Source organism: Thamnophis sirtalis, unplaced genomic scaffold (genome assembly GCF_051295495.1).
Source record: "Thamnophis sirtalis isolate CommonGarterSnake01/CBP01778 unplaced genomic scaffold, rThaSir2_p1.2 scaffold_2, whole genome shotgun sequence".
In the NCBI taxonomy this organism is placed as follows: domain Eukaryota; kingdom Metazoa; phylum Chordata; class Lepidosauria; order Squamata; family Natricidae; genus Thamnophis; species Thamnophis sirtalis.
This window is the reverse complement of record NW_028261382.1, coordinates 67,955,864-67,978,871: the sequence shown is the minus strand read 5'-3', so window position 1 is coordinate 67,978,871 and position 23,008 is coordinate 67,955,864. Positions and strand designations below refer to the sequence as shown.

Below are 23,008 nucleotides of genomic sequence, written 5' to 3'. Positions count from 1 at the left end.
AGGAGAAGTCCTTGTACCTCTCCTTTGCCTTAATCGAGACCTGTTGGGAATATTCCTCTAGTTCTGGGCACCACAGGTCAAAAAGGAGAGAGAGAGAGAGAGAGAGAGAAATGGGGGGGGGGAAGGGAGAGAGGCAAACTGGGGAAGGGCCCACAACCCAGGACCTGCACAGTTGGAGAAGTTGAAGAATGTGTGTGTGTCTCATCTACAGATGACCAGATATGACAGCAATCTTTAGGTATCTGAAGATATCACCCAGAGGTGGCAATGGGCTTTTTTTCTCACCCTCTGCCACCTCTGGTAGGACAAGAGCAAGGAAGGTGGTCCAGGCTACACATCAGGAGAAACCTCTGGACTATATGAGCTGAGAAGGAGTCGGAAGAAGGGAGCCTGGCCTCTCTTGCTGGAAGCTTTGAAACGGGCTGAATGGTCATTTGCCCGAGCGTCCAATGAATCCCTGAGCGCTTGGACCAGATGACTTGTTATGTTCCTCCCAATTTCATGAGTCTGAGCCAATGGATCTCAACATTGGTACTTTTGAGATAAGCCAATTTCAACTCTTACACTTGCTGGGAATTCTGGGAGTTGAAGTCCACATGTCTTCAAGCTGCCAGAGAAACACTGGTCTCAACTTTAGGCTTGTGTCTAAGATCAACCATAATTTCTCTTGTTTGCAAATACCATGGAAAGGTATGCGGAGGGTGCTAAGCAACCTGTGAATTACGATGCAGCTGCCAATTTTCTGGATTCTGAAACTGGTTAACAGGTTCAGCATAGCAATTTCTGCTAGAAAATCCAGACCTTGGGGATACATTATATGGACACTTAAGAAAATCAGGATATTCTGTTGTGATAGAAAAAGGCACAAAACAATTTTGTCTAGTAACAGCTCCTGCAATTCCTACAATGTTCCAGTTTTCACCTGTGCTATTTTTGCTGACTTGCCTTTAAAATCTTTGAAGGTAAAAGTGAGTCTCCATGCTCAGTGCTAGAACTACAAGAAAGAAACCAGGAGCCTGCCAAAGGCAGAAGGTATCTTGGGGGTGGGGTAGTTGCAAGGCTCATTTCCACTCCTCTTGAAGCTGAAACATTGCAGCACTTGCTCTGGCCTGCCTGTCAGTGACCCCACAGACCTCCAGTTGATACCTGGCCCAGCTTCTCACGGATTTCCTGCGCATCGGAGGGTTCCCCAACTCCTCTCAGTTCCAGCCACTTGCTAAGAAGCCGTTCCTGTCGCTGGCAGAACCTAAAAGCCAAGTGAAAACGGTTCATTGTTCTTGCAGAGAAGCAGCCGGTGCGACAGGCAAAGTGCCTAAAGCTCCCATCAACAGCTGATGTGATTGTTTTGTGTTTTTAAATGAAAGTAACAACAGAAAACAAGCCCTTGATTAGAAACAGTAAAAGAAAGAAATAGGAAACAGAAGAAAGCTAGATGGCAAAACCCGTTCCGAGATAAACACTGGCTATCCAGGACAGAACAGGCCCAGCCGCCTTCAATAGGGCCTTGGTTTCCAATCTGCTCTGACTGCTAGGCAGCCCCTCCACACACAGAGCCACTGCCTTTCATGATATCCCCCTGGAGCATGACTTCCACCCAACACCAACTTGGCTTCACAAGGAAACTGGTTGACAACCAGCCCCACTTCAGTGCCCCCTCGGAGGGAAGAGGGGATGACTCTTCATGGCAGGTCAGGCTGGGTTGGATCCTTCCTTGGTGGGAGAACCATAGCCCCTCTCCCCCCCCCACTCCATCAAAGAGCCCCAGCTTGCCCCCACCCAGGCCCTTCCTCCTCCCCAGAGCCCTGCTTCCCAACATGCCCACAGCACCTCTGAAGGGGCAAGGAGAAGGCAGTGGGTCGCGCAAGGCAGGGCAGAGGAGGCCATGCTCTGCAGCATCCATCCAGCCTCCCAGCTCCACAGGAGGAGGCCTGAGGGGCTCTCTGAGATTGGCTGTATTTATGCAGGTGTTTCATTACCCAAATCAGGTAACTTCACCAGTGCTAGGGAGGAGGAGGAGGAGGCCTTCATGACCATCCTCCACAGCCGAGGGGTCCTCCCGGTTCAGACTCTTCTGCAAAGCAGAAACCGGCCCCTGAATTGGGACCGAAAGGCGTTTTTGGGACCCACTTCAGTTCCTGCTGCTGGCTGTAGTAATCCTGCATCTTTTGCCCAATACATTGGAGCTCATCCTCCAGCGGCTGAATTTCAGTCTTTCCTCGCTTGGTTTCTAAAACAAAAAGAAGTCACTGGCTTAGCCTTTGGAACAATTTTCCCATCCCACTTTCCTTCTAGAAATTGCCTCGAACTTGGCAAAATTTGGGGAGATTGATCTCTTTCCCAGTCTCCTTCCTCAGGTATGAAAGAGCTGCCAGGATGAAACCTGATCCAATTGTTCCACCTATCAAGACCAACCCAATCTTTGACTTGGAAGGCTAAATGGCTGATACCCTCAAATTCACAGGTTTTCCTCTGCAAAAGTCAAGTTCCTGCCATGCTTATGAAGCATCAAATGCCTATTTCAGAATTCTGCTGCTTTCTTTCTTAAATATATTGGATTGGGTTGAGATTCCCTGATACATGAAATGACACTTTTCTAAAAGGGGGGATGAAAAGCATATTTGGGAAAGGAGCTAATCGTAAGACTTGCATTCTGCTGATTCCACATGGACTCTAGTGGTTTACACACAATCCAACAATACTCCCGCCCCCCAAATGCAATGGTCTATCCAGTAAAAACAGCCATCATCCAGATGCTCTCCAGAACAATCTCCTCTTGACTACCCCACCTCAAAACCACCAGTGACGCTTCAATTCTGGGTCAAGAAACTCCATAGGATGGACACGTCAGAGACACGGTCTGTTCTACTCCCATCCCTTCCCTTCTACCCCCTGTTCTTCCTCAGCCTCTCACGTGGTCTCGGCTCCCTAAGCAGAAAAGGCAGATCTGGTGCCAAGCCATCTATGGATCTTGGAAACTTACTGGCAACTAACTCAGCTCTTGCAAGCTTGGTGCCACGCTCAATAGTTCGCATTCACAAATTCTGTCCTGTTCTGACTGCAGCTTCCAAATGGCCCCCCCATGCAGCACACTGCAGCAGCCCACACTGGAAGTGCTAAGGCCCTGGGAAACTACTGCCAGGTAGAGTTGAGGTTGGTGCTGTCCCCTGGCTGTGGCGGCCACGTGGCTCTCAAGGGTAGCCACGAGGCCAGGATGATCTCTGGGTCACAGGCCTCCTTTCTCTGGGGGAGCACAGTTCCATCCAGAACTACAAGGGGAGAAAAGACCAGACAATTTTGGGACAAGCACTACCTCTGCCTTGCCAGGATTCATTCAGTTGTTCCCATCCATTCCCACACACCTCCCTCGCACCGGGTCAAGATTCCCAAGCATTTCTGGCTAACTGGGCATGACAAATATTTCACTCCAAATGGGCTAATGACTCCAATGCCTCCATGTTTTCCTGGAGAGGCCCTCTGGCACCAACCACTGAAACTGCCCTTTTAAGCGCTGACAATTTTTCTGAATTTTCCTTCACACAACCTCACGTAGAAGCCAGGTTGGGCACAGATCCAGCCCACAGGTGACTTGCCCCATTCTGCACACTGCTTGCTCCTAATCACCAAACCACAAAGAATCCCAAGGAAGCTTCCCCATTTCATCAGGCATTGTCCAGAGTCCAAGCCTGAGAACATTTGTGCAGTTTTTTTTATAGACAACCCATTGCACAAACATGTGAAGGCAGCCCTGCAGTAACTGTCAAGGTTCACCTCCCAGAAGAGAGCAGCTAATGGCTAATCAGGTCAGTGGTGAAATCTAAAACTTCTTTGCTACCAGTTCTGTGGCCATGGCTTGGAGAGGGGGGGGATGTGACTGGGTGGGTGTGGCTATGTAGTCATGTGACTGGGGTGGTCAAAAGACAGAAACTCACTTTAACAATCTCCTGCTGGAGTAGGGGGTTGGACTAGATGACCTCCAGATCCCTTCCAGCCCTGGATTGCTGTGCTCTTTCAAGGTATCCTCTGAAGCTGCGTCTAGTGCCAGGTTTGTGGTCCTCCCTCCCTCTCCTTTGCCCTCCCTCCCTCTCTCTCTATTTTGCAGCACCTTCACCCCCACCCCCCACCCCCATTTTTGGCCTAGCAGGCTTCAGGGAAGCCTCCTGGGAGCAAAAACAGATCACAAATGACCCCTGAATCAGGTATTCTTTGCTCAATGTAGTAAGAGTGGGAAAAGGAAAAAGCTCCATCATGGCATATTACTTTTCTGTGGCGTATGTACTTTATGTGGTCAAGAAGGTCTCCAGCCCCTTCTGCTGCTCCATCTCCTGGGGTTCCTCAACCAAGGAACTCTCCGGAACCTGCAGATGAGACCAGCCACTTGGGTGCCAAGCAGTCTGGCCTCCAGGCACCAGAGACCAACCAGTTCCTCCTCTGGGCCATTCATGCAAATCGGAGGAGGACTGTGGCCCAATGGACTAACCATCACATCCTCCACATTCAGATCACTTAAGGTTGTGCTGATATCAAGGTCAGACCAATGGCTGATGGGCCAACGGATGCCATTGGCACCATGATGACCAGACATGGCTAAGCCTTCCTGGAATTCTCTCCCAGACCGACAAAGTTGAAGTTGCCCAGCACCACCTGCCAGCGCCACTCCCAACACCAGTGCAGAAGTCCGTTTGCAGGTTAACAGAGTTGGAAGGGACCTTGTAGGTCATCTAGCCCAAGCAGGAGACCATGCACCATTTCTGACAGTCCCCTCTTGAAAGCTTCCAGGGATGAAGCTCCCACAACTTATGAACTTTTCTGAACAGTTTGGGCATCCCAAAAAGTGATCCTGCCATGCAGCCCCTTAGGTGGCATATGAGAGAACACTCAACTTGCCTCTACAGCCCAACCTCAAAGAGAGGAGCTCAAAGCCTGTCCCATCAGAGCCATCGGAGGGTCCCTGAGAATCACCTCCCCTTCTCCTATCTTAGGACCACGGCTGGTGGAAGATCAAGAACCCAGAGAGGAATTTCCAAGAAGGTGACATCCCACCCTTGCCCAGTCGGTCTTCAGCCGGGCCTCTTCCTTTGCTAAGCTCAAATCCTATGAATTCAGGCAAGAGTTGCTCATCCAGAGGCGGCAGAGGCTACTCCTGCTAGGTAGTCTCCTGCAGCAGGCCCTGCTCACAGCTTTGGGGGTGTGGATCCTTAGACTGTCCTATGAGGCTGATCACAAGCACCGCTCAGCCAGAGGGACACCCCCCACCCCCCCACCCCGAAGCGAAGGTGGCTCCAACCCAATTCAAATGCCCCTCCAATTATGGCCTCCCAAGGAGCAGCCCCATCCTAGGCCAGATCAGAAACTCAAATCTGCAGGAAGACTCAAACTCGGCTCTGTTGAGATTGGCTCTGGTGATGGTATCTTGCCAGCCTGACTGGCTTTAGCGCCCCCTCCTGGTGAATCAGGAAGTCTCTTCCAAACACCATCCTGCCTCTCAGGACTGAATAAATGTTTCTTTGCTTATTTAAGGATTCCTGCCTCTCTGTCCAGAATCTCCCCCGTATTTGTCGCACATCCCTTTGATGAAGCCAGCATGGAAAACGTTTCTTTTGAAAAGTGTAGCAGAATTCCAGCCTTACCTGCTTTTCCGCAAAGAGGTGGGCTCCTTCTTCCTCTTGTAAAATCTTTGGGTGCCAGCAAAGGCCCCCTTGAGACCACCATTGGCCTCTCCTTGCCAGGGGCTGCAGCCGGAGGGCTGAGGGAGGGCTGGGGAAGGGCAAAAGAGACTATCACACCTGTGGCTCTAAACTGGGCTCACTGGTCCACATGAAGCCCCCACGAGGGCCCTGGATTGAGTTCCTTGGCCATCAGTCACTGGATCACTGAATGCCACAATCCAGACTCCGAGCCACCCCCCCCCCAAACAAAAGGCCAGGGGGAGCAGCAGAGCAGATGCTGCTTTCCAGATGCTCACCGTCTCAACACTTGCCCTTTTTGTCCCCAGCGTGAAGGAGGAGGGGGGCTGCAGCTCTGGGGCAGCACTGGTGGGGCTGTGAAGCCAAGGACTCCTGGGGGGAGGGGGTCCAGGTTTGGGAAAGGAACCAGAAGAGTCACCGCAGCCGCTAAAAGGGGACGGTGAAGGGCCGATGCTGGGGGGGACAGGCAGGAGGGGCCCTGCTGCCATTGGCTGAGCAAAGCCAGCGGAGCTTTCCAGCCTGTGGAGGGGGAGAAAGATTTGCTAGTTTTTGTATAAATACTCAGTGTTTTTCCTAAACTTCTATTCATATATGCTTATGCCTTTCCCAGGTCTTTTTACCACAGCTGGAAGCAAAGCCATCACATCCAAAACACTGCACGCACGCACACACAGGTCTCTGCTGATAACTGTCCCCTTCCCTTGGGCACATCTAGTGCTGGCCGGGGGCTTCCTGTCCAGTGACAAACCTTCCTTGGAAATCGGCCAGGGATGCTGGTCCCTGAATGGAGTGATGCAGCCCAATTGATCGTGATTTGTTCGTGGGTTATTATTTAGCAAGTTCTAATTTAAACATCATAAAGTGGCTTATCTAATGAGGAAGCTGGGATTCTGCCACTTGAAAGGTTGGAACAAATTTATTCACATGGCTGAATTTGGCTACGATATGGATCCTGATCAGAGCTCCAATTGGGAGGCTGGTCTTGGGGTGGTGAGTCAGAGTCACTCTGGCCACCCTGACAGCACCTCAAGAGGAAGCCCATTCTGGCATTTGCAAAAAGATGTCCCTTTCTCCACCCATTAGGCAGGTGTGGGCAGTGTCTTCCCTTATCTGACTGCTCACATTTCTTCACCCCGTCCTCCAAGGTCTTTCCCACATACAATTACGATATCTTTGCAGTTCCCTGGAACATACATTTTGACTGGGATGCCCGAATGTTTGCCTGCACCTGAACTTTGGACCCAAATCAATGTGTTGGCAGGCCCAAAAGAATTACAGAAAAGAGACTAACTATGAGGGCCAGAAACCTGATCCGACGCTTGCTGCTGTTCTTGTTGTCCACTTACCACTTCCCTGCATGTGGCAGCCCCCTTTTCTCAGGAAATGGTACCAGGAAATCGGGTCTACGAGGCTGCAGCCTCACCTGGCGAGCCGTGTATCTGTGGGCAGGAGTAAAGTACTGCTTGCTTGGCATCCCAGTGGCAGCTGCCACCAGCAGGACGCATGCAAAGGGGCTTTGCACAATGCTGGGTTGCCCAAGCTCTCCTCCTCCATCCCCCAAGCCTTTATCCAGGACTATTGCGGGGGTGGGGGGCAAAGAGGCTAGGAGAAAAGGCAATGGCCAGCCCAGGTTAAGGAAAAGGCTGTGGAGGAAACTAACTCCCAAAGGCCACCTTATTGCCAAACAGCCCTTCTGCCTCCTCTGAGCTGCAGTCTTGAGGCCCACCGACAGCCTAGCGATTCATGGCAGATGATCCAAGCAGGACACCCAGGAGGCCTCGAGATGGGGCATCCCTCCCCGCTCAGAGTGAAAGCTGGAGAAAGGGGCTCCGAGGCTCTGGGCACAGGGGAAGTGTTCTGTTGCAGTATCAGCTCTTCTCTTGCTCCTCCTTCGCAGGGGAAACTCACCCCTTGTAGTATGTACGTTGCAAGCCAAATTGGAGCAAACTGAGTGATGCAGCTGCAGAAAAATCCAGTCCTTGGCAGCCTGAACCAAAGTACAGGATCCCAACTAAGGGAAGTCACAGCTCCTCTCCTGTCTACAAGAGGGAAATTTAGGAAGGAGCTGGCAAACCAGAGCTGGGATGAGAAGGGCCCTGAGGGTCTCCAGCTTGGGAGAAAGGAGATGGGGGGAAGATGGGGGAGCATGTCCATCCACACGACCGCACCTGCCATGTGGAAGTGGGGGCAGAACTGTACAAGGTAAGGCAATAGCTTTAAATGAGAAGTTTCCAGGGCTTTCCTGCAGGAGCTTCTCCTTAACGGATCTGAGGCAGTGGACTCTCCTTTGCAGCAAATGTGGAGGCTCTAAGAGTGGAATTCTACACTGGACTAGATGGTCTGAGAACCCATCCAACTCTTCCATTCTCTGATTTCTGACTCACAAATCTGAGAGGATGGAATCTCCAGCAGCCTGACAGTCCCTTGGCACACCGGGAAGGTTGGCCTGTCCCCTGGGAACACCAGGAGGGACGTGGCCCAGTCTTGGCACTTCGAAAGTCACATGCTTCTTGGCGGGAATGCCTGAAAGTGCCAGGCTGGGCTTTCGGGAAAGAGCCTTCTGCTTCCATATCATGGCGCAGCGGTAGACCAAGTGGTGACGCTGACAGGCGGCCTGCAAGCAGAGAGCAGGAAGGGCTGGTCCCAGGCCCCGAATCCCACCCAGGAACGAAAAGCCTGCCCCAAGCAGAAGCCCCCTCCCCTCCACCCCTAATCAGCCTGGGGAGGGACTACACCCAAATCCACTGGCACTGTGGTGGGAGTGAGAGATGTGCTTGCCAGCCGGGCTCCGGCTTCACCTGCAGATGATGCTGGGCTTGCAAGCATTCTCGGTGCTGCTTCACGGCAACCACGTATCTCAGGATGCGGCAGGCGCCCTCGCGCAGCAGCTCCGCCTGGTAGCTCTCGGCCGCCCATGCCATCCGTCCCTTCTTCCGCAGCTGCTCCTGCATGAAGCCTCGCCAGGCGTTCAGCACCTGCAGGCGAGACAGAGCGGGGCAGCCTGGAGACTGGCATTTCCCTTTTCAGTGCCCCAAAGAGGGGCCGAGAGGAAGAGCTCACAGAGTACCACGCTGGCTGGGGAAAAAAACCCTGGCCCACCTGTGCAAAGAAGCTCTCCTAGTGGAGTGGGAGTTGTACTACTTGCAACCAAGGGAAACCAGGGCTTTGCTCTGGGAGCCCTCAAGGGCAGTCATTCCAAGGGCATTCCTCTTCTTTTCTGAATCTCATCCTAAGAGAGAGAGAGGCAGCTAGTGGGCAGGGAGAGGCTTTTCCAAGTGGGATGCACTATCAGACAGCTTGACTGAGCCCTGAGAGCAGAAATTGATGGCCATGAGGAAACCAGATGGACCAACTCTAGAAATGAAGAACCAGGCAGTTCCTACACTGGGCAGAATTTGGTTCTGAAGAACAGCTACACCCTGCTAGCTTCCCATCCCTCTAATTTTGAAGCCTCTGGAGGGAGAAAAGCAGAGAAGTCACATATAGGGGGAAACGCAAGTCAAGATGTTTGAGGCAGAGGGATGCAATCAAGATCATGCAAAGTATGAGTGCTACTTTGTGTTGCCTTGGTAAGGCCACACCTAGAATTCTGCATCCAGCTTTGGCCTCCACGATGTAAAAAGAAGTTGAGACTCTATAAAAAGTGCAGAGAAGAGCAACCAGGATGGATGATGAGGGGACTGGAGGCTAAAACATACAATGAACGGTTTCAGGAACCGGCCACGGCTAGTCTAGTGAAGAGAAGGACCAGGGGAGACAGGATAGCAGCCTTCCAATATTTGAGGGACTGCCCCAGAGATGAGGGGGGCAGGCTATTTTCCAAAGCACCTGAAGGCCAGGCGAGGAATCATGGATGGAAACTGAACTAGAATGAATTTTCTGACTGTGAGAACAATTAACCCATGGAGTACAAGTTGCACTCAGAAGTTGTGGGAGCTTCATCACTTGAGACTTTCAAGAAGAAACTGGACTGTCCTCTGTGAGAAATGGTGTAGTGACTCCTGTTTGGGCGGGGGGTTGGACTAGATGACCTACAAAGTCCCTTTCAACTCTGTGAATCTCTTCAGAGGCTAAAGAAGAGAGCAGCCTGTGTTTCCAAAGCCCTTCCAGGGAGCCCAAGGCGTTTGTATATGCAAGACCACAGGCTTAAATCCCGGAGAAACAGAGTCTAGTTCTAGGCTGCCTGGGCAGGCCCTGCCTGTCTTGGCAGATCCAACATCTGTTGCTGCGTAAACTCTTCTCTTTACCCTTGGCCTCCTTTACTCATTGGCTGCAGAATTGCTACTCCACAACACTAGACAGGATATGACCTTTGTACGTGTTTCTATCACCTGTTGAACACCGATGCTCAAGGTACACGGATGAGAAGATTACGGAGGCTGCTTCCTGGGGTTTCATAGCAGAGTATTGCAAGATTCTTATCTGTTTGGCAGGTTGATAATATCTGCATGCAATGTTAACCTTGTTGGAGGTAGGAAAAGCTCTCAATGAAGAGCTTGCTACATTAAAAGTTTAAAAACCTAACACCACACAACTTGAAAGAAATTTTGCAACATTCTCAATAGATGGTCATCAACAAGATGGAAACTGACCAAATAGTTACATCATTTCAATATCCTGCTTTTTTCTTTTACATTCAGAACTGGGTAGAATGTAGATGCTTTAACTTTTGTTTAGTTGCTTTTTTTAAAAAGGTTTGTCTTCTGTTTCCTGTTCCATTTCTTTTTGCCATGTTCTTTCTTTATCTGGATTTCTTCTTTGATGTAGACAGCATAGCATAATTGTACAGCTTTACAACCATTCAGTGTTGATGAGGGGACTGGAGGCTAAAATATACGATGAACGGGTGCAGGAACTAGGCCTGGCTAGTCTAGGGAAGAGAAGGACCAGGGGAGACATGATAGCAGTCTTCCAATATTTGAGGGGCTGCCCAGAGAGAAGGGGTGTCAAGCTATTTTCCAAAGCACCTGAAGGCCAGACAAGGAACAATGGATGGAAACTGAATAAGGAGAGATTCAACCTGGAAATAAGGAGGAATTTTGGGCAGTGAGAACAATCAATGCGTGGAACAGAAGTTGCCTTCAGAAGTTGTGGGAGCTTCATCACTGGAGGCTTTCAAGAAGAGACTGGACTGCCATCTGTCAGAAATGGGGTAGGGTCTCCTGCTTGGATGACCTACAAAGTCCCTTCCAATTCTGTAATTCTGTATTCAATGGAATGAGTTGCCTTCAGAAGTTGTGGGAGTTTCATCCCTGGAGACTTTCAAGAAGAGACTGGACTGCCATCTGTCAAAACTGGTGCAGTCTCCTGCTTTGGGGGGGGGGGGGGGGTTGGACTAGATGACCCACAAGGTCCTTTCCCTCTCTATTCTATTCTATGGTGTTCTATAGTATTCTCTATTGTACTCTACTCTACTGATACCTATTTTTTAAAGAAACATTAACAGTGAAAAACTTCATCAAACTGAAAAAGGACTTCTGTGGCTCTCTGGTGGGTTTGGGGGTGCTTCCTCTCCTCCCTCTAAGGGTGAAACAGACTCAAGATTCCCTGCCTCATGAAATGTAGCTTTTGAGAAAACCAAAAGGGAGGTGGCCATGGGCAGAGCTGCTTGACCCTCTGTTGATGCGTTAGCAGGAGGAGAAAGTTGCTTCTCCTTTCCATTCTAGCTGGAATTCGGGCTGGTTCTGAGTCCAGAATCTACAGAGATTCCCAACCATCCAGGTGGTCCCTAAGGTGTTTATTTTTTTTAAAATGCAACTGGACTTTCTTCTTTTTTTTCCTTGAAAACATTTCGCTTCTCATCCAAGAAGCTTCTTCAGATCTGGTGAAGCTTCTTGCATGAGGAGGGAAACATTTTCAAAGAAAAACACCAAGAAAGTCCAGTAGCCTTTTGGAAAAGCAACACAGAGATGCCTGAAACCCAATGCCCGACGCACAGCCGCTTCCTCTGCCCAGCCTCTCAGGACCACACAGGGGGCTGAAAGGGGAGATGGGGGTGGGAGCTGAGGGGCACCACAGTCAGCGGTTCTGAGCTAAGTGGGTTGCGGATGGGGACTTACAGGGCGAAGACTGACCTTCTGCTGGAGGCTCTGGGACCAGTGCCAGAGGGCTCGTGTGGTCTGGTGCTGCTCTTGCCGCCTGTCCGCCAGCTGTAGGCCCAGAAAGAAAGAGGTCCGAATGGCCACGTTGACCGCCAGCATCCACCAAAGCAGCCCTCGGGTGGCTGCAAGGCCAAAGGGGAAGGGGCCCTCCCTCCACACCCCAGGACACCTCCTCCACTTCTGGCCAGCCTCAGCCTCTTCCTGCCCTGGGTGGAAGGGAGCCAAAGTAGGGGGCCCACCTCCAAGCTCACCTGCACCTTCCACCAAGCAAAGGCGGCTGCAGAAAGTCTCCGGGCCAGCAGCTGCTCCCCTTGTCTCTGCAGGAGCTACAGAGGGGGGGGGAGCACAATCTGAAACCCCCTCTCCACCTGGAGAGGGGTGAGGGCTGCTACGGCTGCTTTTCCCAAATGCAGATGGTAATCTCAGCTTCATTCCCTCCCAGCCCCCAAATGGATCCCCCGGTGGAAGCCGAAACCCTAAGCCAGTGAAAAGGCCAGCTTTGACCTCTCCCCTACACTCCCCTCCCCAAAAGAGGGGATCTCCTCCTCCTGGGAGGGGAACCGGCATCACGGGGTGCTCACCATGACCCTCAGGCGGCTGAGATGATCTTGCTTCCAGCTCTCCAGGCACCGGCTGAGCAGCTGCCTCCGGTGATGCTCGGCTGCCACAGTGAGCTGCCCCCTCTGATGGGCACTGCCAGCAGAAGCCCCCCTCCAGCGGAGAAACAGCCCCCGCAGCCTCCCTGCAGGGAGGAATGACGACTCATCTGCTGTGACAGCCCCCCACCCCTCCTCCCTCCTTAGCTAGGAAGGCTGTTAGAGCAGGGATGCTCAACCTTAGCAGTTTTAAGACTTGTGGCTTTCAGCTCCCAGAATTCCCCAGTCAGTCCTGTGGGGATTCTGGGAGTTGAAGTCTAAAAAGTCTTAAAGTTGTCAGGTTGGAAACCCCTGCACTAGAAACAGTATGGGAAGCCCCTGGTGGCCACTTCCAGGACTCTGCCCTGTGCCCAACTGGTGTCACCCCGCTGCCAGCTTAGCTATGGGGGGAAAGGAAAAGCAAGTGGGGGCTGGTGATCCAGTCCTTCCCTCCAGAAGCTTCATCAGTGCACAAGCCAAGCCCCAGAGCAGCCTCCGCTCATTGGGATGGGCTTGCCAAGGATTTCTGGGCCTGAGCATCAAGCATCACTTGAGCTGCCTCATGGATTCTGCCTCATGTCATCCAGCCCACTTAGTTTAATTAGCAAAGGAGGAAAACCCCTGGCTCATTTCTTCTGCCAAGAGTGGACTCTGCTGAGAACAAAGCGGCCACAGAGGAGACAGGCAGAATATGTTGCCTTGGCCCCAAAATCGATGCAATTAACTCCCCCTGTTTCCTATTGTCCAATTACAAGTTCTCAGGTTGTTTTGGGAAGGGACCGATGCCTTTCCCATCTCCCCATTCCTTTGGCTGCCCTTGTGCTCCCCTCAGTCAGAGCCGGCTCTGCTTCAAACACCCCCCCCCCCCCAGGCCCCTCTATTCCAATCTCTCCCCCTCCCACCGTTGCTGATGTCAAGCTGGCAAAAGATGCAATGCGAAGCTATGGCGACCATCATTGAAGGCAGATGTTTTTCTCCTGGGGTGTCTCCTATTAGGCCAACACAGCAGCTGTGAACCAGATGTTCCAGAGGTGCTTTCCCAAAAGGCAACTGGACTTTCTTGATTTTTTTCCTTAAAAAATGTTTCGCTTCTCATCCAAGAAGCTTCTTCAGTTCTACTGAAGTTCTACAGCTCCCTGGATGACAAGCAAAATATTTCCAGGGAAGCAAACTAAAAAAGTCCAGATGTCTTTTGGAAAAGCCCTTTGGGGCAACCATGACCCAGACGATGGAGACTCCTGACCCAGCTCCAAATTCCAGCTGGACTGAAATGGAGAAGCGACTCTCATTCTGCAAAGCCTTCAGCCACCACATCCTCCCCCCTCCCCCCCCACACACAGAGGAGAAAACCTGTAATAAAGATAGACTTTAAGCTCCTTGCTGGGCACTGGTGTCCCTCTACCCCTAGTAAGTGGGAGAGAGGGCACAACTGCCAAAAAGGTGCCACGGCTGAAAGAATTCCCCCTCACCTGTCTGCAAGTGCCTCTGGGCTTCCTTCACAGCCACTGCCACCTTTTCCCGGCTATTGGCCCGCAGCGCAGCCGCCTCCCTCCACTGGAAGACCACCTGCGCTGAGAAAACGGGGGGCTTGAATATTCCCAGGGCCACATTTTATCTTGTGGAGAGAAAGCATCCCAAGACCCTCACAACAGCTGCTGACTGAGCTTCCCTTCCTCTGGACTTCACCAAAACCCACCCCAAGTGGGGAGGGGGGGGGCAGATGGCCAGAAAGCCAAAGTTTCCCTTGCCTGGGATGCACTGTTCCCTCTAAGGTGCGCGGCCGCGCATGTGGCAAGAAAACCCCGTGCAGCAGTTTCTAACTGCCGCGCAGGGGCCTCACAAAATCTAGGGTTAGCACAGGCGCGGGGACGGCGGCAGGAGCTTACGCAGCACAGCTGGTCTCCTAGGACCTCCTAGGTGCCTGCTGCGCCGCACAAACTACCGTCAGTCGCCCTGTGTTCAGCAAAGCAAACGTGGGGAAGTCCTTTGCAGGCAGCTAGAACTGGCCGCCCGCAAAGGACCTCCCCAGACTTGTTTTGATGAGCACAGAGCGACTGACGGTAGTTTGTGCCGGCCGCGGCCGCTCAAACTAGCGTCAGTCGCCCCCGTGTTCAGCAAAGCAAGCCCGGGGAGGTCCTTTGTGGGCGGCCAATCCTAGCCGCTTGCGCCCAGCGCTGTGGCTGAAATAAGCCCCCAAAGCCCCTGCTGCCACTGGAATATCTGCTGCCTCCTCCCTCCTCCAACAGCACTGCCGGATTTGCCGCCCGACGCTGCGGCTGAGGTGAAGCCACCAAAGCTCCCGCCAGCACCCCTGCCCAGTTGAGGTGTTCCGAGCAGAGGGGGAGGCACCGCCGCTGCTGCCATGGGCAGGGGCGCCAGCGGGAGCTTTGGCGGCTTCACCTCAGCTGCAGCGCTGGACAGCAAATGTGGTGGTGCTGTTGGGGGAGGAGGAGGAGGCGGCAGCAGTTATTCGAGTGGCGGCGGGGGCTCGTTGGCATCTTCAGCGGCAGCCCTGCCCGCAGTGAAAAAAACGAAGATGGAGCAGATCCACACAGATGACGTCGCCGCAACATGACTGGAGGAGGAATTCTGGGAGTTGAAGTCCACAAGTCTTAAAGCTGTCAGGTTTGAAGACCCCTGGGGTTTTTTCCCCTAAAGGGTTATGGGTGCAAGGATCTTGTAACTTGACAGCTTTAACACCTGCATGCTTCAATGCCAGAGTTTCTGAGCCAACATGACTTGAGGAGGAATTCTGGGAGTTGAAGTCCACAAGTCTTAAAGCTGTCAGGTTTGAAGACCCCTGGGGTTTTTTTCCCTAAAGGGTTAGGGGTGCAAGGATCTTGTAACAACAGCTTTAAGACTTGCGTGCTTCAAATGCCAGACTTTCTGAGCCAACATTTTGGTTGCTAAGCAGGAGCGTTGTTAAGTGATACTGATATTATATAACACTTTTAATTAAGCGGGTACCTTGAATAAACATAACTTTGAGTTTCAAATAATACTGATTTCGTTGTTGTCTTAGGTGACATCTGTGAAAAAAATTCAGGTGCTCAGGCATGAAAATGTGCCGCTCAAACACTATACTTTTCTGCTCACACTGAAAAAAAAATAGAGGGAACATTGCTGGGCTGACCTTGGAGAGAAGGAGCCGCCTGTAAAGATGCCCAGCCAGCCTGGCCGCCTCTGCCTCCTGCCTGAGCTCAGACGTCTTTCCCTTCCAGGATCGCAGCACCTGCCTGGGAAGCAGAGAGGTCCTGGAGCTTTATCCCCCCCCCCCCCCAGCCCGGCCTGATCTTCGGGGAGACTGGACCCAGGGCCCCCTTCACACTACCACAGGGGGGCCCAGCCGGCTGAGGAAGGGGAATGCCCAGCACTGTCAGACCGAGTCGGGGGGAGAGGGGGATTACCGCAGCAGCTGCCGTCTGTAGTCCCTCTCCTTCTGGGCCACCTGGTGAAGGACCCCCTGGACGCTTGTCTGGTAGGCCTGGAAGGAGAGAAGGCCCCGATTCTTCTCTGTGAAAACTTCCCCTACAAAGCCTCTTCTCTGCCTGGGAAGGGCCTGAATGTCTCACACTGTTGGGGCAGAGACTCCCCCCTCCCCCACTTGAGCACCAAGAAAAGAGAAACCTCCCTTTAGTTGCTGCAACTCAATGGCCTCAGAGGGCACAAACGTCCCTCTTCTCCAGGACTTTTCATCCAAACAGTTTAGGGTCCTGACAAACCCTGTGACCGCACCACTAAATGACAGCTGTTCCAGCAGTCCTGGCTGCCGTTGTTAAGCGAGGACCTGACAGGATCGTGACCTCCCGCTGGCTTCCTCACTGACTTTGCTCTGTGTGTGAGGCTGGCAGGGGTGGTCACAGATGGCGACTGAGCAACCACGGGATGCTGTGACAACCGAAGGACAAGGCCTGGTCATAACTACCACCCGCTCAGCATCGTTATAAGTCTGGAGAGGCATTAACTGAGAACCCCTGGTGAGCCCCCTCCATTGTTTGATGAAAATGTTTTTTCTTTTTCTCTTTTAAGTAACTACATCAGTGATATTTTTTCTTCTGCCGTTTCTATTCTGCCTCGTTCCTTTTTTTCACTTTGTCACAACTTCTAAGCTTCCTTTGGTTGGAGCAATTTCCAAGCCACTTAGACACACAAACACACAAACACACACACACACGAGTCTGCTCAGCCTTCCAGTCTCCAAATCAGGGTTTGCAGAGACGGGACAGGCCCTCCTTCTCTCCACAAGGGGGAAAAACCCCTCCCTCAGTTCAATTGCAGCCGGCAGATGCTCTGGCATCCTACCTTCCAAGCCCTCATGACTCTGCCCAGCAAGACCTGCTGGTAGTGGCCCTCGGCTCGGGCCATCTTCTTCCACTTCTCAGACTTCTGCATCTGGTACTGGAAGGAAAAAGGAGCCTGGAGAGGACTTGCAGGGACGGTCCAGAAACCAGATAACATCCAGGGACAGACAGGCAGGCAGACACACAGAGAGACAGACAGAGCGCTTTCTGCAAAGCAGCGATTGGGGGTTGAAAACTAAGTCGCACTTCTTCCCACAGGAGGTGCACAAAGACATAGGAACTTCTGCCAGCATCTCTTGCTCTCCTGGGCCCCCTCTTTTGAGACTACCATCTGCATTTGGGAAAAGCAGCCATAGCAGCAGGGAAAAGTTCAGGATCCCAGCAGCCGGCTTCTGCCTTCATTCCTGCCCCCCCTAGGCCCCTCCTGTGCTCCTGCTGGTTTCCACGGGGAGCCTCCGTGGGCACTCTCACCTGTCGCCACTTCCTCCACGAATGCCACAGGAGCTTCTCTGAACGGAAGTGCAAGGCCGCTGCCTCCTTTGCCCGCCTGGAAGAAGCAGAGGGGACCCCAGTTTGGGTGACAGGAGGTCCTTGGCTGAGGACGGGCATGTCACAAGGGAAGGAACCCAGATTTTAGCCTGGGGATGGGCTTCTGAAGCTCAGCAAAAGCCGAGCTCCGCTCAGTTGAAGGGCATCTCTTGCTTGAGCAGGGGGTCAGACTAGAAGACCTCCAAGGTCTCTTCTGACTCTGCTATTCTGAATGATTCACCCCTGGAAACGCAGCCAATCCCTCCGTCTTCCAGTAGACGCTGCTGGGAGCCTTGGGAAGATAAAGATGGACCTGCCCAGCCCTACCTTAGAGGAGAACCTCAGCTGGAGCAAAACTGGTGTTGCCACCTTCTCTATTCTTGGCTCCCTTTCATTGTGGAAGATCAGCCATGCATCCAGGAGGGAGCATCACCGCCTCTCCCCCGCCCATTCAAGCAGTGATCACGTCAGGCCTGTCCTGTTTGGCTGAAAAGATCCAGCCCTCAGGGAGCTCCAGGAACATCCGCCAGGAGCCTCTGCCATTAGGCCTTGAGCAACGGAGGAACCCAAACCCCCTCTGAAGTCCCAGGCAGCTCCAGGCGGGAGACCTGCCATCCCAGCTCCTTTGCACCGCTTCCTCATTCCAAGCCAGCTCCCTCTTTTGCCAAGAATGTCCCTGGGCTCCAAAGGGCCCCTGCAACCTTTCCCTCTGCCCCCCAAGCAGGACCCACAGGGAGAAATCTGGGAGAGGACGGGACGATGGGGGGAGCCTCTTTGTCCCGTATCACCCCAGCCACAGGCATTTGGTGAGAGCGCCCGTGACACTGCCCTGCAGCCAAAGAAAAGCCAGTGACCCCCACAGAGGCCATTTCGGGGCACAGCCGTCAGATCGAGGCCGCCAAAACCAGGGAGCCCACAGCCATTAGGGAACGCGGCGGTCGTTGGCACTGCCCTGCCTGGGTTCTTACCCTCTCTTCATTTCCCAGACATTCTCCCTCCAGAGGTGCAAAGTGGCCCAAAGGAGCCGATGCCGGTGATGCCCCTTGGCCAAGGAGACGCCCTCTCGCTCTTCCAGGCAGGCCAGAGTGGCCCTGTGCCACTGGCCCCAGAACTGGGACAAAAGTCGCTGTCCAGCATGCAACGTTGCCTGCAACGAGAGAGGCCAGAGGTGGGGACTGTGGCTGGGCTGCCCTGGGACCGTTTCCTTGGCAGCCTCTTGGCTTCAGGTGGCAAAAGCTGAGGGTGGGGGTGGAGGGTCAGGGCCGGCCCTGACCCAAGCAAGCAAGAGGAGAAAGCCTCTGGTGCTCAGCAGAAGGGGGGCCAAGCTCAGGACCAGAAGGGAGGCCATCTGCCCTGTGCCCAGAACAAGCCCCCCTTTGAGATCCGGGCCTACAACACAGAGACTGAGGAGCCGACAATGGGCGGAGAGGCCTGGCCGGACTCATCAGCGGGGCAGCCGTGCAGAGAAGCCACCCAACCAAAGGCCACCCTTACCATCTTCTCTGCCGCCCGTCCCTCCTGGTGTTCGCACTGCCTCAACAGCCACTGCACAAAGACTCGCCTGGTCCACGTCTCCCTGTGGAAGAGCACAGCGTGAGACACCCGAGAGCAACCAAGCCTCTGGGGGCCTCTGCAGCCCACAATCTGGAGCCCTGCAGGGCTGATCGTACAAAAGGCAAAGCAGCTGCCGGAGGGAAGCCAGAGCTGGACTGAATAAACAGCAACCTGCCAGGCGGAGCTGCAGCAACACTATCTCAGGGGCTCCTCCTCATTTTCTTTGCAGGATGTGGCCCCAAGTGGCTAACAAAGGAGAAGGGTAAGTAGAGGGGTTTTTTTTGAGGGGGGGGGGAGATACCTTCCAGTCAATTTTTGACTCTGGCAATTGTTGGGATGAATCCCTTGCAGTTTTCTTGGCATGTTTATCCAGAAATGGCTTGCTAGTGCCCTCTTCACAAGGCAGAGAAAGTGACTGGGTTAAGTTCCCCCAGCTGGCTTCCAAGCCCCACATGGGACTACTAGAACTCACATTCTCCCTGTTTCTCACACTGAAGTGGCTTTTCTAAACTTTGCAAGTTTCAAAATGACCCAAGACAACCTTGAATTGAGGACTGAAATGAGCAGGATAAACTAATGGGGGGGGGGATGGGGGACGACGATGGGACAAAGTCCTACATCAGGGGAGAAATAAAAAGCAAGGCAGAAATCTAGGATGGGCTTGGCAGCTCCAGAGGAAGAAAAGATTTGGAAGTTTTAGTAGACTGCAGGAGTCTCACACAGGGTCTAGTAAGGAAAAGGGTGTTGGGCTCTGGGTGAAAAGGCACACAGGGTGTAGGGTATGGGAAGCAAGGGTCCCCCCCCCTCCCCTGACTTGCTCAGCCTCCCCTCCTGGAATTTTGTGTCCAATTCTGGCCCCACCAACCAAGCAGGACGGTGACAAACTGCAGGGCGCTCAATGGCTATCAACGTGGGGAAGGCCTGGAAACCAAATCTGGAGAAGACTGGATGAAGGGAGAGGGTATATTTAGCGTGCAGCACAGGCGGCTGTGGAGAGCTATGCTAGAGCTCTTCAGGAGTCTCAGACCAGAACCAACAGACCGAAACTACAAGGAAACAGATTAGGGTTAGGGAAAAGAGGCAACAGAGGAAGAAGCTGCCTCATGAAATGGTGTGTTCCCTTCCGTGAAAAGAATTCAAACCGAGGCTGTGTTGAATCTGACTCAAACGCGATAGCAGATCCCACACGGACTTGGAGGGAGTTTGCAATCTCTGAGGTGCTTTCTAGAGCTTGTAACACCACGATCCTAGGAAGGGTCCCCTCCACAGCTTCTCTGACTCAGCATCCCTGAGATTCATAAGAGAGCTACAAACCTTTCCTAGCTTTGCTCCTGGCGCCTCAAGAGAAGACGAGGCCAAGATCCGCATCAGGCAAGCAAGAAATGGGGGCTCCCTCGCCCCTAAGCGAGAGGCTGCAGCCAGCCAGCCAGCCCACCTGTGGTACCCGGCGGCCACCCCGTTCATCTGCCTCCACCAGAGCTGGTGGTCCTTGAACAGCTCCCAGGCCTGGAAGGCAGCAGACAAGACCACGGCCCCTCGATGCTGCTCGGCTTTGGCCCACTGGAACTGAAGACAAAAAGAGGGTCTTAATGGGAACTTTTGATCCTCCACCAGGGTCTCCCGGCAGGAATCATCAGGCAACCAAACCACGTAACTCAAGTGGGAGATGCCCACCCAGACAACTTTTCCAGGCCTTGAACTTTGCCCCCTCGAAGGCTCTTAGCAGTTCCTTGCTTTGAAAAAGCTGCCTTGGGGACTCAGGATCAGTTGCTTAGCACAGTGGTGGGAAACCTAAGAAACAGGCAACACAGGTGACACATCATGTCATTTTGGGAGACATGTCAGGCCTTGGAAACCTCTGGAAACCGTGCAAGGGGCCCTGCTCTCAGGCAATCTCCAGGGCCTCCAAAAAGCAGGAGAGAATTGGACATGCTTCACTGCTCATTTTGGAGGCTGGGAGGCCATGCAAGAGCATTCCCTGAGGTTTTCAGGCCTCCTACGATCCTGAGCCACATTTTGAAAAATATTTATATTTATTCATTTAATTTAATTTAAATAACTTTTTGTTATCAATTGTTCCTCTTTTGTCTAGAGAGGAGTGTGTGTACTCTTGCGTGCATGTGACATGCAGCATGACCAATCAGGCATTTTCTGACTTTCTGAGCCACTGATCCCCAAAGGTTCTCCCTCACGGGCTGAACGTCTTCCAATCTAAGCTGTGGGAAGACTGTCCCTCCACCTCCTCCGTGGACTCAATCAGGCCACGTGTGGCGCTTGGGAGGGTCGGGCCTCTCCCTGCTGAACCCTCCCAAGCGCAGGGAGCAGAGGACGGCCTGGGGCTGGTGGTGTCCCTCTTCGGCCTTCCCAGGCCTTGCTGCTTGAGGCGGCAGAAGGAGACTGCAACTGCCCAGCCTCCCACGGAGACCCCAGGCCCTCGGAGCAACTCTTTGGGCCAATCAGAAAATGTGAAGAAGCGGAGTCAGGCAGTCCTGCTTCCAGCTCCCCTCCCCAAAACTCTCTCTTCCCCGGGGCTCCTTTTAACACCCGAGGACAGGGACCCCCTGGCTTTTAGCCCTCTACACACCCTCTTCTAGGAGCCTTTGAGAGTGAAGGGCCAAAAGAAAGGCAAGGGAGGGAGGGAAGGAGGGAGGGAGGAAGCAGTCAGTCTTGGACCCTGATTGAAGTTCAGGGCTCCTTCAGTCCCACGCGGTGACTGCCACTCAGGGCTTCTGTCTCTGTGCCTCACCTTCCACCATCTTTCCCCGCAGGCTCCCTCTCTCCAGGTCCACAGAGACTTCTGCAGCAGCCTCCGCCTGGAAGGCAAAATGGGCACTTCAGCTGAGGGTCGGCCGGCATTCAGGAGCCAGTTCTGGATGCTCAGCGCCAGGGAAAGTTTTCCCTGGGCCAAACTGAATGGCAGAGCAAAGCAGAGGATGAGTAAACCCCAACTTGCAAGGGTGGGGCCAATGTGATGCCTTTGGGCTTAGCTGGGCATCTCTGTTTTTTTGTTAGTGCCCCAGAAACTCAGCAGTTGGAGCTGCTGACCAAAGGCTTGCCGGCAAGCATTCAGGGTCAATCTAAGGCTGGCCGGAGCTGGGACCCAAATCCTTCCACAGCCCACACCTACGATTTTAAACAAGCCGGTTTACGGGAAGAACTAGTAACTATTCTAGCCCATCTACTACTCGTGCCCTGTTGCACGAGCATGAAAGGATGTCGGTGGCCTCACTGTGGAGAAAAGGCACACACAATTCGATGCCCTCAGGGGCGAACCCCACATGCCAGGCAAGAGTGACCTCCACGCAGGGGAGCCTCTCCAGCCCTGCCTTCCCCCTTCTCGGATGCTGTGCAGGATTTCCACAAAAAACTCGATTCTTTCTCACTGCCACGGTGCAACAGCAACAGCACGTAAGTAAACCAGGGGGAAACCGGCCCATCTCCAGCCATCCCCCCCTCCCCACACTTCATAAGCAGAGCCTCGCTGGCACTCGAGAGAGAGAGTGACCCATGGGCCGCTCGGCAGCACCTGTGGTGAGAAGCGGCTGCCAGGGTCAGGAGACGGTGCTGCTCATCCTCCTTCTGCTCCAGACGAGACGTCCAGCAATCCCAGAACCTGGATGTGAGCTGGAGAGGAGAGAAGCAGCAGCAGATAAATAGTTAACTCCATTCACAAGATGCAGAGAGGGGGTGTGTGTTTCCACAGCAGGCACCCACTTGCTCATCACCAAACATCTGCAGTTGCCACCTGGGATGGAATTTGGGCCCAGGGAAGAGCGGATCACCCTTACCTGTCATCCAGCTCTACCTTCCATATAATGAACATTTTGTTTTTCCTCATCCCCCTCCTGGGCCCTTCCCAATCAGAGTGGGGTACCCCAATTCTTGGAAAAGTCCCTCAGTCAGGTGCTATCAAGTTGGCCTCAACAATAGTCCCCTTCTCTAGCGATTCAGGCTCTCTAAGGGCTCTTGGATCCCATCTATCCATCTGCCTTCTCTCCTCTCTTCCCCCCGGCCTGCTTTCCTCCATGCTGGTAAGGATCCTCTTTTCCTAGAGCAGGATCTGCTTAGGGTCTGTGCCCAAGTTGTGTGTTTACTGATCTCTGCTTTCAGGGAAGCAATCCACCTATATTTGGTTTGGGACTGTTAACTGCTTCTTCTGGAAGCCCCTGGTGCCCTTCGTAACTACCTCCAGATTCAAGCCCACA

General features: G+C 53.1%; 1 protein-coding gene across 8 annotated transcripts in view; it reads right to left on the bottom strand.

The window, feature by feature from the left end:
• Positions 1 to 23,008, bottom strand: part of SFI1 (SFI1 centrin binding protein) — a 55,526-nt gene that overhangs the window by 14,222 nt on the left and 18,296 nt on the right. For 4 of the 8 annotated variants that reach the window (XM_087705898.1, XM_087705896.1, XM_087705897.1 and 1 more), the window contains 20 exons: positions 22,330 to 22,427; positions 21,550 to 21,616; positions 20,239 to 20,369; positions 18,744 to 18,825; positions 18,218 to 18,396; positions 17,193 to 17,268; positions 16,723 to 16,818; positions 15,828 to 15,904; positions 15,554 to 15,656; positions 13,890 to 13,986; positions 12,367 to 12,527; positions 12,037 to 12,111; positions 11,759 to 11,833; positions 8,483 to 8,659; positions 8,069 to 8,298; positions 7,031 to 7,123; positions 5,963 to 6,203; positions 5,628 to 5,754; positions 2,128 to 2,227; positions 1,147 to 1,246 (listed from right to left, as the gene is read on the bottom strand). In XM_087705898.1, the coding sequence (XP_087562024.1) occupies positions 1,147 to 1,246; positions 2,128 to 2,227; positions 5,628 to 5,754; positions 5,963 to 6,203; positions 7,031 to 7,123; positions 8,069 to 8,298; positions 8,483 to 8,659; positions 11,759 to 11,833; positions 12,037 to 12,111; positions 12,367 to 12,527; positions 13,890 to 13,986; positions 15,554 to 15,656; positions 15,828 to 15,904; positions 16,723 to 16,818; positions 17,193 to 17,268; positions 18,218 to 18,396; positions 18,744 to 18,825; positions 20,239 to 20,369; positions 21,550 to 21,616; positions 22,330 to 22,427 (2,385 nt within the window). Of the gene's footprint in view, positions 1 to 1,146; positions 1,247 to 2,127; positions 2,228 to 2,999; positions 3,267 to 5,627; positions 5,755 to 5,962; positions 6,204 to 7,030; positions 7,124 to 8,068; positions 8,299 to 8,482; positions 8,660 to 11,758; positions 11,834 to 12,036; positions 12,112 to 12,366; positions 12,528 to 13,889; positions 13,987 to 15,553; positions 15,657 to 15,827; positions 15,905 to 16,722; positions 16,819 to 17,192; positions 17,269 to 18,217; positions 18,397 to 18,743; positions 18,826 to 20,238; positions 20,370 to 21,549; positions 21,617 to 22,329; positions 22,428 to 23,008 lie in introns of those variants that run through there. The other 4 variants (XR_015695544.1, XR_015695543.1, XM_087705899.1 and 1 more) reach the window with 3 other exon arrangements.